The following is a 12,718-nucleotide window of genomic DNA, read 5'->3' on the forward strand; positions in this document are numbered from 1 at the left end:
GTGAGGTTAGGTGAGGTGAGGTTAGGTGAGGTGAGGTGAGGTGAGGTTAGGTGAGGTGAGGTAGGTGAGGTGAGGTTAGGTGAGGTTAGGTGAGGTGAGGTTAGGTGAGGTGAGGTTAGGTTAGGTTTAGGTAGTGGGGCAATATCCTAGCTCGGAGGATATCCTAACGTAACGTAACGTAACGTAACGTAACGTAACGTAACGTAATGTAACGTAACCTATCTACCTTAGTGTGAGGAAAAGACAAAAGGAAAAACAAAAGAAGAGGTTGGTGTTTGTGTTTGGATTAGAGTAGAGGAGAGCAGAGGCCGTGTGTGTGTGTGTTTATTTTTCGGTGTTTGGATTTTTGTGGGAAAGAAGAGAATGTGGAGAGAGAGAGAGAGAGAGAGAGAGAGAGAGAGAGAGAGAGAGAGAGAGAGAGAGAGAGAGAGAGAGAGATAATATACTTTAAAGTCATCAATAAACAACAGTAATGGTTCAATAACTCCGGCTTGAACACAAAATAAATATTACTATTAACAATCAATCAATTATTTACACAAAACCAACAAACTATAAACCAACAGCAAAAATTGATGTATATATACCACACATATCTTGCTTACTTGCAGAGATAATAACTTAACCTAACCTAACTAAAGATATTTCTCAAGATAGCGTAACCCGGAGTTAGTGAGAAAGTTACACAGGGTCTCACAGTCACGCACCACATTGATAACTTTTAGCCAATATTTATGTCTGAGTCAAAACTTTTATAACTTCCTCCTACTTTATCTGACTTTCTGGAGCCAAAGTTTTAAAAGATGCTTCAATACTTTATTTATTTTTTACCTCTGGGATAATATACTATTAAATACTTTATATATATATATATATATATATATATATATATATATATATATATATATATATATATATATATATATATATATATATATACGGAATATAGTCGTATAATATATAACATGTGTCTAAAATGGTCAAGGTTTGGCTGTGGTGTATATCACAGAACATAGAGGGGATATTGCACAGTATATATTGTCATCAACACAATACGGAACTGACTAGACTTACCCCCACCCCTTCCTCCCTCCAACCCCCTCACCATCCTCACCCCACCCCTTCCTCCCTCCAACCCCCACCATCCCTCACCCCCCACCCCTCCAAGGCCCCCCAACAGGGTCATGTAAACACAGCCACAGTGTAGACTATTTGGTCGTGTTTATTTGAACGTGTCCTTTATAGCCCCACAAATGTTTGATGGTAAATAGGAGTAACTATGTCCACACGAGGGAGTAATGTAGTGAGGTGCATCTCTCAACCACAGTGTCCCTCCCTGCCTGGTCTCCACTACACCTGTTTATGGGGAGGTGTTGCGTGGCTATATACGACTAAAGGTCTTGTTGTACCCTAGATGAAAAGTTCTTTATGACTTCACCTGTGAGATGATTAAAAATTTCTCTGAATTTTATTGTGAAAAATTTAATAAAAACAGCTAGTGTTCTTAATGGTCTTTCTGAGTGTACAAAGACACACACACACACACACACACACACACACACACACACACACACACACACACATACATATACACCTGGCATGTCTAACACGACTTAATATTAGCCATTGAAGGTAATAATAAACCTTCACCTGTACAGAGTTAAGGTAAGACACATTGTGATACACCTGAGGGAATACCTGTGTGTGTGTGTGTGTGTGTGTGTGTGTGTGTGTGTGTGTGTGTGTGTGTGTTAGTATTTTCTTAATTACCTTCAGTTCGTTGTGTAATTTGGAAAGAGTCGGAAATCGGAAATGTTTTTATTTTTCATTATTCACACAACCACCATCCTAACAACCACCACAACCACCACAACTACCTACAACAACAATCACCACTATCACCACAGTTGCCCTCCCTACCACTATCAATTCCACCATCATAAAAATCCAACCACCCCCAACCACCACCCCAACCACAATTACCACAACTACCACACCACCACCACCACCACCACCACCACCACCACCTCACCTTTACGACACTAATAAAAACTGTATAATGATGTGTGAAAGACATAGTGACGTCGTGAACAATGTTATTCACTGTACTTGACTGACGAGAGGTGGAAGGTGTCTGGTGAAAGTGAATAATGTTCCTGTGTTCTTATCGATGTATTGATTACAGATAAGAATAGATTACCTAAGCTAGATTAATTAGTGTTATTGTTATTTTGGTGTTATCTTTATTATTATTATTATTATTATTATTATTATTATTATTATTATTGTTGTTGTTGTTGTTGTTGTTGTTGTTAATCGTAGTAGTAGTATAAACAAGGGTACTCATGTTTTGTTTGCTTAATGTTTGTAAAGGGTGGTATCTATATTTTGTTTACCTCAAGAAGTAAGCAAACAAGTACAACCTACACCTTGTTTGTAATCAAGGCCACCCATACCTTGTTTACATCATAATAAAATCAAACAATTCTAGTCGCAGGGTTTCAAACGATGCTTCCCAAATCTTGTTTACACCAAGACAAACGCAAACTGTACCTTCTGCACATCGTTAGCAAACAGAGACATCCATACCTTGTCTGCCTCGGGCCAGCCACACCTTGTCTGCCCCGGGCCAGCCACACCTTGTCTGCCCCGAGCTAGCCACACCTTGTCTGCCCCGGGCGTCACCAGGATCAGGGCGGCTCACTAGGGCGGGGAACACACCGCTCCCTTAAGCCTTGTCATTATAAAATGTAGATGTACGTGTTTGTGACCCTGCTGCTGACGTCACCCTCCCACTGACGTCTTCCTGCTGCTGACGTCACCTGCTGCAGACGTCTACATGCTGCTGATGTCTTCCTACAGAATCTTCACACACACACACACACACACACACACACACACACACACACACACACACACACACACACACACTACACAACGTAAAACAAACAGACAAACACCCAAACAAACACTGTATTGCCATAACAGTTAGCCCCGCCAGTTACCAAATATTTACGACAACAATTCGTGCTCACCAACACACACACAGCGGCCAGTCCAAGGCACATCCACAGAAAACAAGAACAAACAATAACAAACCAGACAAACACTCACACAGGTCAACTTTTATCAACACAACAGCTTGACCGATAAAGTCATCTAACTTTTGATTACTTTTTTTTTCAGCAACAAAAGTAATATTTATGTAAACTAGACTGGTGATGGAGGTAGAATGTTTACGTTATTTACATAGATCTCACTTCACTATTACCACTTATAAAAAGCTAAGGTTATATATCAAGCATTTATGTGAGATATAGCTTTAGCTGGAGCATAAACAAGATAGCTGACAGGAGCATAAAATGATAGCTGACAGGAGCATTAAAAGATTGCTGACAGGGGCATAAAAACTAACTGACAGGAGCATATAAATAATAATTAAAACATAAAACCATTCAAAGTTGTAATTACTCCCGCCGCTGACTGAACACAACCCGTCATTAAGGCCACATTAACACCAGGTTGGGCGACAGTGGTTTTGTTTACAATGGTGTCTGGAGAGAGAGAGAGAGAGAGAGAGAGAGAGAGAGAGAGAGAGAGAGAGAATATGGTTAGGAATGCCCTCGTAAATTCTCTTGGCTATGAGCGTAGACACTAGGAGTTGCCGGTGAGGGGGGGTGAGGGGTAGGTGAGGGGTGAGGGCTGATAAGTGGTGAGAGGTTAAGTGAAAGCTGGTGAAAGAAAGTGAGGGAGAGGAGGAGAGGCCGGTGGGTGGTGAGTGGTAATGAGTGGATGATGGGTGAGGGAGAGTGAGGAGGAGGGAGAGTGAGGATAGTGAGGAGAGGTAGAATGAGTGAGGGACAGTGGGGGGAGAGTGAGGGAGAGACAGCAAAACAATTAATCACCGTAAATACACACAGCAGGTGCCGCCATGATGCTAGTTTATTGTGCACCCCACGTCCACACATGAGCACGGTAGCACAAAAATACACATGTACACACATTTAGGTAGTGAAGTACACACACACACACACACACACACACACACACACACACACACACACACACACACACACACACACACACACATACACACACACACACACACACACACACACACACACACACACACACACACACACACACACACACATACACACACACACACACAGAGGTTTTCGGAATCATAAAACACAAGTGTTGCCAAGTTAGCGATGAAACTTACAGCGTATACCAAGTTGTGTGAGGCAGTGTTACCAGACCTCCCACACCACCCCAATTACCTTACTGACACGAGGAAGGAAGGAAGGAGGGAAAGGAGAAAGGAAGGAAGGAAGGAGGTAGGAGGGAGAAAGGGAGGGAAGGAAGGAGGTAGGAAGGAAGGGGGAGGAAAGTAGGAGGGAGAAAGGAGGGAAGGAAGGAAGGAAAGAAGGAGGGGGGGGAAGGGAAGTAACAAGAAGAGAGAGAGAGAGAGAATTATCTGAGACACTTTCTCTTATTTCCGGTCCCCCCTCTCCCTCCCCCCCCCCCTATCAGACCCACATTCCCTCTCTCTACTTTTCCTCTCCTCCCCTCCCCAATACCTCTCCTTCCTTCTCCTTCCACATATTTCTTTCCCTCCCCCCACTCATGCCTCTCCTCACCCGGAAGTGCCAACCCCTTTCCTTAACCCCATCCCCTCCCCTCCCCTTCCTCCCCTCCCCCCCCACTCATGCCTCTCCTCACCTCGGAAGTGCCAACCCCTTTCCTTAACCCCCTCCCCTCCCCTCCCCTTCCTCCCCTCCCCCCACAGAGTTGTAGTAGACTCACTGACGTAAATAATGGATCGGGAAGTGGGGGAAGAGAGGAAGGGGGAAGGGGGAGAGGAAGGGGGGAGGGAGAGAGGAGGGGGGGAGGGAGAGAGGAGGAGTAGGGGTGGTGGAGAGGGAGAGGAGGGAGGTAAAGGTGTGTGTGGGGGGAGGGGGGTTGGGGGGGGGTCAGTGTCAGCTATAAATACGTGGCACTCTGAACCTTACCTCCCTCTTCTCCCCCCTCTCCCTCCCTCCCTCCCTTCTCTCCTCCTCCTCACCCCCTCCCTCCCTCTACGCCCACACACACCGCTCAACCCCCTTCTACTGTTCTCCCCTCCTTCCTCTCACTCATTCCTTCTCTCCCCTCTTTTCTCTCCTGTGCGCTTCTCGTCTCTCCTTCCCTCTCCCCCTTCTCACCTCCCTCCTCTTTCTCCCTTCCATTACAAACTCCCTGTCCTCAACCTCTCATCCCTTTCCTTTCCACTTCCGTCATCTTCTCTTCCTTCCTCTCTCCCCCCATTTCCTTCCTCACCCCTTAACGTCACCCTCCCCTTCCTTCCTTCCTCCCCCCCGTCCCCACTCAATATTACCCCCTAGACCCCATTCAATACGGCCCCTAGCCCCCTCAATACCCCTAATCCCCTTCCCCCAGGCCCCCTCCTGCGACACAACACAGCCAAATGTTCTTTCATTCTAATGGTTTATGATCTCTTAACTAATGTTTTACCCACTATACCACTGTACCACTATACCGCCGTACCACTATACCACTGTACCACTATACAGCTGTGTCACTGTGGTATGAATGGAGCCGCAGTTAGATATTGTGAAACTAAAACACACACACACACACATACACACACACACACACACACACACACATACACACATACACACACACACATACACACACACACACACACACACGCACACACCTCCATAAAGCTATCGTATGTAAACAAACTATATTCCTTTTATTACATTCCCACACACCAGTCTTCCCACACACCAGTCTTCCCACACACCAGTCTTCCCACACACCAGTCTTCCCACACTCCAGTTTAAAATAATTATATGCTCTCACGGACATACGATCATATGTGGCAGAGTTATATATCCCCGTTGACCCAGTATACTGTCGAAGGTATGGCGCATACTCACAGAGGGATATGCTCTTCCGTTCAGCCAATAGGAAGACGCCACTAATGTTATAAAAACTACGATAAAGGTGGATTAGAAATTGGATTTTGTGTATAGATGTTTAGTGCTATATAGTGATGAGAGAGTTGTTTACACCTCCATATTAGACAGCGCATTCACAAAGATTCCCAAGTTATTTTTTTCTCCTAACTAAAGATTTAATAACTTTCTCAAGTGGCTTTATTAAAATGCAACACAAAGAAGTGAAAAATATTAACAAGAGAATTTTTGATAATCCTTTGCCATAAATATAGAGACATCATAATATTAAAGTTTTGCGCTCGTAGCCTCCAATGTTTACGTCGCCATATTGGATTGTGCGTTCGTAGTCCAGCATATTTACACTGGCTTGTAAATTGGAAATGTACAATATTTACAACGCCATTTTGGATTGAGAGTTCATAAACCATCCATTATTTTTGTCTCCATATTTCAAGATAATTTATAACCAAATTAGTTTTTTATTAAGTCTAAAGTGCGTTCGTAGTCCGCCATATTTACATAACCATATTGAATTTTCCTCACTGGTATTCGACAATATGACGACGATTTCACCAGCATAATAAGTACTTTCTGGCATTATAGATCTTGATTATAGCCCACGAAAGTTAATATATCGCTTTTAAGGTGTATAATTCCGACATATTTATTTGTACACACGCACTAGTTTACCGGTAGGAAAAGGGAGTGATACGGCTTTAGCGATGGTGACTGGTGAGTTAGTGACTGAGCGCTGAGTAGTAGTCAGTCACGACTTGACGCTTGAAGGTGCCGTTTAGGGTGATGTCTGAGGCGGATACAGTATTATTAACTTAACTTCATACACTGTAATTTTCGCCGCTGTAACTTTAACTTCGTGTGTGTAATTTTGAAAGATGTTAACTTTACTGTGTATATATATTTTGTGTGTGTATATTAATTTAGTTTGGTGCGGTGGGTTGGGTCTAATTATATATTAATATGATGTGTGTGTGTGTGTGTGTGTGTGTGTGTGTGTGTGGAGAGTGAGATGTGAAAGGATATTCATACATACATTCATACATACATACATACATACATACATACATACATACATACATCTAAATAATAAAAAAATACAATGGCAGACAAATACAAAATAAACTCATATAATTCCTGACTTATCCATATATTTCTTTACTATATATAATTTATTTTCGCTTCATATAACATCAATAATAACTTTATGTCATTTAATATAATTGGTTTTAAGTATAATTGAATATAATTATGTTTGAGTATTAATATAGTGCTATACATAATGATCTCTCTACTCCTTGGTCTGTGTAAACAACTTGTGATATTCAGGGAAGGAAGGAAGGAAGGAAGGAAGGGAAGAGAAGATGATAGGAAAAAAGAAGGAAGTATGGATGGATAGAAGGAATGAAGGATGGAAGGAAGTAAGGTGGGAATGACTGATTGAAATAAGGAAGAAAATAATAAAATGATTGGAAGAATGAAAGAAGGAAGGAATGAATGAAGGAATGCCCCCACCACCACAAGGCCATAAATCACTTTAAAAATAACTCGTACAAGACAACAGTATGTAAATAAATCAACAACCTCTTATACCAGAAATGCAGCCTGTATACTACAATTGAAGACCCAGTGGAGAGGAGGAGGTGGGGGAGAGGAGGAGGAGGGAGGAGTGAGGGAGGGAGGAGGGAGAGGAGGGAGAGGGAGGAGGGAGGAGGGAAGGACGGGGGGAGAGAGGGAGGGAGGACAGAGAGGAGGAGGGAGGGACGGGGGAGAGAGGGAGGGAAGGTGGGGAGAGAGGGAGGGAAGGTGGAAAGGTAGGGAGAGGGAGGGGGAGAGGTGGGAGGGTAGGAGAGATGGGAGGGATAGAGGGAAGGAGTGAGAGAGGGAAGGAGAGAGAGAAGGAAGGTGGGAAGGTAGGGGAGAGGGAGAAAAGGCGAAGAAGTGGGGTGGGAGGGATTGAAGAAAGAGGGAAGAGAGGGTAGAATGGAAGGTAAAAAACGGTGGAAAAGAGATAATTATTTTTTAAGTAAACATTTTGTAAAAGAGGCTTAAAATTTACCCCCCAAAACACTATTAAAATCTTCACCCCCATTAGCTATTTTTACCAGGTTTTAAAATTGGCTAAAACGTGACGTAAACTTAAAAAAAATTGACAAAGGTTTTAAAAATTGGTTGAGGAGTGTAGAGTGTTGTGAGGAAACCCTGATACCACCATAACAAAGCTGGGGCGGGGGGCAGGGGTTGGGGTCGGGGCAGGGCGAGGGGTGGGGGGAGGGGAGGCGGCGGGGTAAAATCTTAAATAATGGAGGGCGATAATTGGTGTCGCCTTTCTAGCTTAGTTTTTCAGCCAAACTTAAGATTAAAAAAAAAAAATTCTAAGACCATTGACTCCTAGGGTCTAATGAGTGGTCTTAGGGTCTGTTGGGGTCTATTGAGTGGTCTTGGGGTCTGGGGTCTGTTGGGTGATCTGTTGGGGTTTATTGGGGTCTGTTGATGTCTGTTGGTGTCTATTGGGGTCTATTGGGGTCTGTTGGGGTCTGTTGGGGTCTGTTGGTGTCTATTGGGGTCTATTGGGGTCTGTTGGGGTCTATTGGGGTCTATTGGGGTCTATTGGGTCTGTTGGGGTCTATTGGGGTCTGTTGGGGTCTATTGGAGTCTGTTGGGGTCTATTGGGGTCTGTTGGGGTCTCTATTGGGGGGGTCCTATTGGGGTCTGTTGGGGTCTATTGGGGTCTGTTGGGATCTGTTGGGGTTTATTGGGGTCTGTTGATGTCTGTTGGGTCTGTTGGGGGTCTATTGGGGTCTGTTGGGGTCTGTTGGAGCTGTTCCGTGGCCTTTTGGGATGTTCTGTGGCATCTCTGGTGTAGTAGTGGTAGGTGGTGGTGGTGGTGGTGGTGGTGGTGGTGGTGGTGGTGGTGGGTTGTAGTGGTGGTGGTTGTGTGTGAGGTGGTGGTGTGTGGTCAGGTGCCTCTTCCGTGGTGTGTGGTGGTGGTGGTGGTGGTGGTGGTGGTGGTGGTGGTGGTGGTGGTGGTGGTGGTGGTGGTGGTGGTGGTGGTGGTGGTAGTGGTGGTGGTAGTGGTGGGTGGAAACATCATCTCTTACCAGGAAATTTTTAGCTAGAGGGAATGTATCGCACGGCCTCTCTCTCTCTCTCTCTCTCTCTCTCTCTCTGTACCTCCCTCCTCACTCCTTACACCCTTCCTTCCTACTCTTCCTCCTTCCTTCGCTCCCCCCTCCCTTATACCTTCCTCCCTCCCTCCCTAACCTAACTCCACCCCCTCAGGAAGCTTTAGGGTGTTAATCAACAGGTGTAATAAGCTGAGGTAATCTACATAATCTAAGCTGAGGTGATCTACATAATCTAAATATAGTTTTATATTTATCTCGTAAGTAAAAAATTCCATCACATCAATCCACCGTAACACACAGGTAACATACAAGTAACATACAAGTAACACACAGGTTAATTACACAACAGCAATATACCTGGCACTTTTCCCGGGGTCTTTGGGTGAGGGAATGAGACAAAATTTGCTCAGGATTCGAAGTGAAGACCGAGACAGGTTCGAATCCATTAGAGAAGGATTCGTCCCGGAGACAACAATACGGCTGCTTGCTATTGTTGATGCTAATTGTCTGTCTTTTTTGTCACTTAATGAGATTCTGCCCGTGTTGATCTGTTGTTGTTGTCGTTGATGTTGTTGCTCGTGTTGATCTGTTGTTGTTGTCGTTGATGTTGTTGCTCGTGTTGGTCTGTTGTTGTTGTTGTTGTTGATGATGGTGTTGGTGTTGTTGTTGTTGTTGTTGTTGTCTTCAGTAAACAAGTACAAGGAAGTGTGTCAATATAATGAGGTCTTCCTACACTATGTCAATATAGCGGGGGTCCTCCTACAGTGTGTCAGTACAGCGGGGTAGGTCCTCCTACAGTGTGTCAGTACAGCGGGGTTGGTCCTCCTACAGTGTGTCAGTACAGCGGGGTAGGTCCTACAGTGTGTCAGCACAGCGGGTACGTCCTCCTACAGTGTGTCAGTACAGCGGGGTTGGTCCTCCCACAGTGTGTCAGTACAGCGGGGTTGGTCCTCCTACAGTGTGTCAGTACAGCGGTTGGTCCTCCTACAGTGTGTCAGTACAGCGGGTACGTCCTCCTACAGTGTGTCAGTACAGCGGGTAGGTCCTCCTACAGTGTGTCAGTATAGCGGGTGTCCTACAGTGTGTCAGTACAGCGGGGTTGGTCCTCCTACAGTGTGTCAGTACAGCGGGGTACGTCCTCCTACAGTGTGTCAGTACAGCGGGGTTGGTCCTCCTACAGTGTGTCAGTACAGCGGGTACGTCCTCCTACAGTGTGTCAGCAGCGGGGTTGGTCCTCCTACAGTGTGTCAGTACAGCGGGTTGGTCCTCCTACAGTGTGTCAGTACAGCGGGGTAGGTCCTCCTACAGTGTGTCAGTACAGCGGGTACGTCCTCCTACAGTGTGTCAGTACAGCGGGTTGGTCCTCCTACAGTGTGTCAGTACAGCGGGGTACGTCCTCCACAGTGTGTCAGTACAGCGGGTAGGTCCTCCTACAGTGTCAGTACAGCGGGTAGGTCCTCCTACAGTGTGTCAGTACAGCGGGTACGTCCTCCTACAGTGTGTCAGTACAGCGGCACGCCCCACAGTGTGTCAGTACAGCGGGGTACGTCCTCCTACAGTGTGTCAGTACAGCGGGGTTGGTCCTCCTACAGTGTGTCAGTACAGCGGGGTGCTCCTACAGTGTCACAACAGGAGTTACATTCTCAAAGCTCCTCTGAGATAATCTTGTTTCACTCTCAACCTGAGCTTGAGAATTCGTCTAATTGGCTCACTTAAGACAGATTTTTTCCCTTAACCGGAGATGAGGAAGGGTCTAACTGGGACGAGGTGATGACTGTCCTCCTAAACTGAGCATCACCTACACACACACACACACACACACACACACACACACACACACACACACACACACACACACACACACACAATGAAGGGGTCACCTGAAGATTAGCCATCCTACAGTATTTCACCTAATGATTTAACGCCTTATAATGGTAGGGTAGGGTAGGGTAGGGTAGGGTAGGGTAGGGTAGGGTAGGGTAGGGTGGTGGGGTAGGGTAGCATAAGGTTAGGTTAGGTTAGTTTAGGTTCTGTTAGGTTAGTCTCTTTGATAAACTAGGTTATGTTGTTATGCTATGTTATGTTATGTTATGTTATGTTTTGTCAGGTAAGGTAAAGTAAGGGTGTATAATCAACAGGTGAGCTACAGAGTGTAACAAACCCCTGAACTTACCTGTATGTTAGTAAGTCACCCGCCAGGTATAAACAAACTCACAGGTGGCACAGTAGGTTAAGATTCACCATTGATAAAAAAAATCCCACTTCCTGTGTAAATAACTATGAGTGGAGAGCTACAAACACGGTGTGGCAGTAGCGGAAGACCACATTATGTATGGCACACTAGGGGGAGCTATATTGTGGAAGATATACAGTGTGGGGCTGGTTATAAACAAGGTGTGTGTGTGTGTGTGTGTGTACATAGTATGGTGGTGGGGTAAACATCGTCCTTGGAGAGAGAGAGAGAGAGAGAGGTACTCATTAAACAACACACAGGTAAAAACAATACACCTTGATCACTACTCCTCTTTCCCTTACCTCTCTACCATCATCTCATCTTACCTACAACCTGTCGGTTCCAGGTGTCTCGCCCTTCTTCACCTGTCACACACACACACACACACACACACACACACACACACACACACACACACACACACACACATAGTGGGAAGGTGAAGAGCGATAAGCGTGTTGTTATGTATTACAGCTCTTAATAACTGGGATGGTTTAAGCCGGCGGCAGATTAGGTTAAAACACAATAATGTCAGGAACAATTAAGAGACTTTGATCTCTCTCGGTGGCTGTGTGGAGCGTGTGAGGCTGGAACATTGTCTAACCTAACCTAACCCAACCCAACCTAACGCTAACTCAACCTAACCCAACCCAACCTAACGCTAACCTAACCTAACCCAACCCAACCTAACGCTAACCTAACCTAACTTCTCGCGTACAAATACTGAGACACAAATTACTCTTGATAAATAATACTAATTCAAATAGGTAATATTATTGAGGGATTCCAATCATAACCACAACCACAACAACCATCTACAACACTACCACAACCATCTACAACAGCACTACAACAGCACTACTACCATCTACAACAGCACTACAACAATCTACAACACCCTGAGCACCACTACAAGTCTCAGGCAGCCACAAGGGGCGGCTGACACAAGAGCACTTCACCTGACTCCTGTTTACATAAGGGAAGGAGGTAGATCTGCTGGAGACAGGGTAGTGTGTGTGTCTGTGTGGTGAGGAGTGTAGAGTGTGTGAGGTGTGTGTGTGGTGAGGAGTGTAGAGAGTGTGAGGTGTGTGTGTGTGTGTGTGGGGGGGGAGAGAGAGTGTGTGAGGGTGTGTGTGTGTGTGGTGGTGGGGTAGAGAGGTGTGAGGGGTGTGTGTCTGTGGGAGGAGGGGAGTGTGTGAGGGGTGTGTGTGTGTGTGTGTGGGGGAGAGAGAGTGTGAGGGGGTGTGTGTGTGGTGGGGAGAGAGAGTGTGTGTGAGGGGTGTGTGTCTGTGTGGTGAGGGAGTGAGAGGTGTGGGAGGGGTGTGTGTGTGTGGTGGGGGAGAGAGAGTGTGAGGGGTGTGTGTGTGTGG

At 45.4% G+C, this 12,718-nt stretch overlaps 1 protein-coding gene across 1 annotated transcript in view; it reads right to left on the bottom strand.

Annotated features, from left to right (window-relative positions):
• Nucleotides 1-8,415: 8,415 nt before the first annotated feature.
• LOC121874172 (GATA zinc finger domain-containing protein 14-like) overlaps nucleotides 8,416-12,718 on the bottom strand; it is a 65,098-nt gene continuing 60,795 nt past the window's right edge. The window contains exon 8 of the mRNA XM_042378159.1: nucleotides 8,416-8,524. Coding sequence (XP_042234093.1) covers nucleotides 8,416-8,524 — 109 coding nt within the window. The remainder of the gene's footprint in view (nucleotides 8,525-12,718) is intronic.

Source organism: Homarus americanus, unplaced genomic scaffold (genome assembly GCF_018991925.1).
Source record: "Homarus americanus isolate GMGI-L3 unplaced genomic scaffold, GMGI_Hamer_2.0 scaffold49667, whole genome shotgun sequence".
In the NCBI taxonomy this organism is placed as follows: Eukaryota; Metazoa; Arthropoda; class Malacostraca; order Decapoda; family Nephropidae; genus Homarus; species Homarus americanus.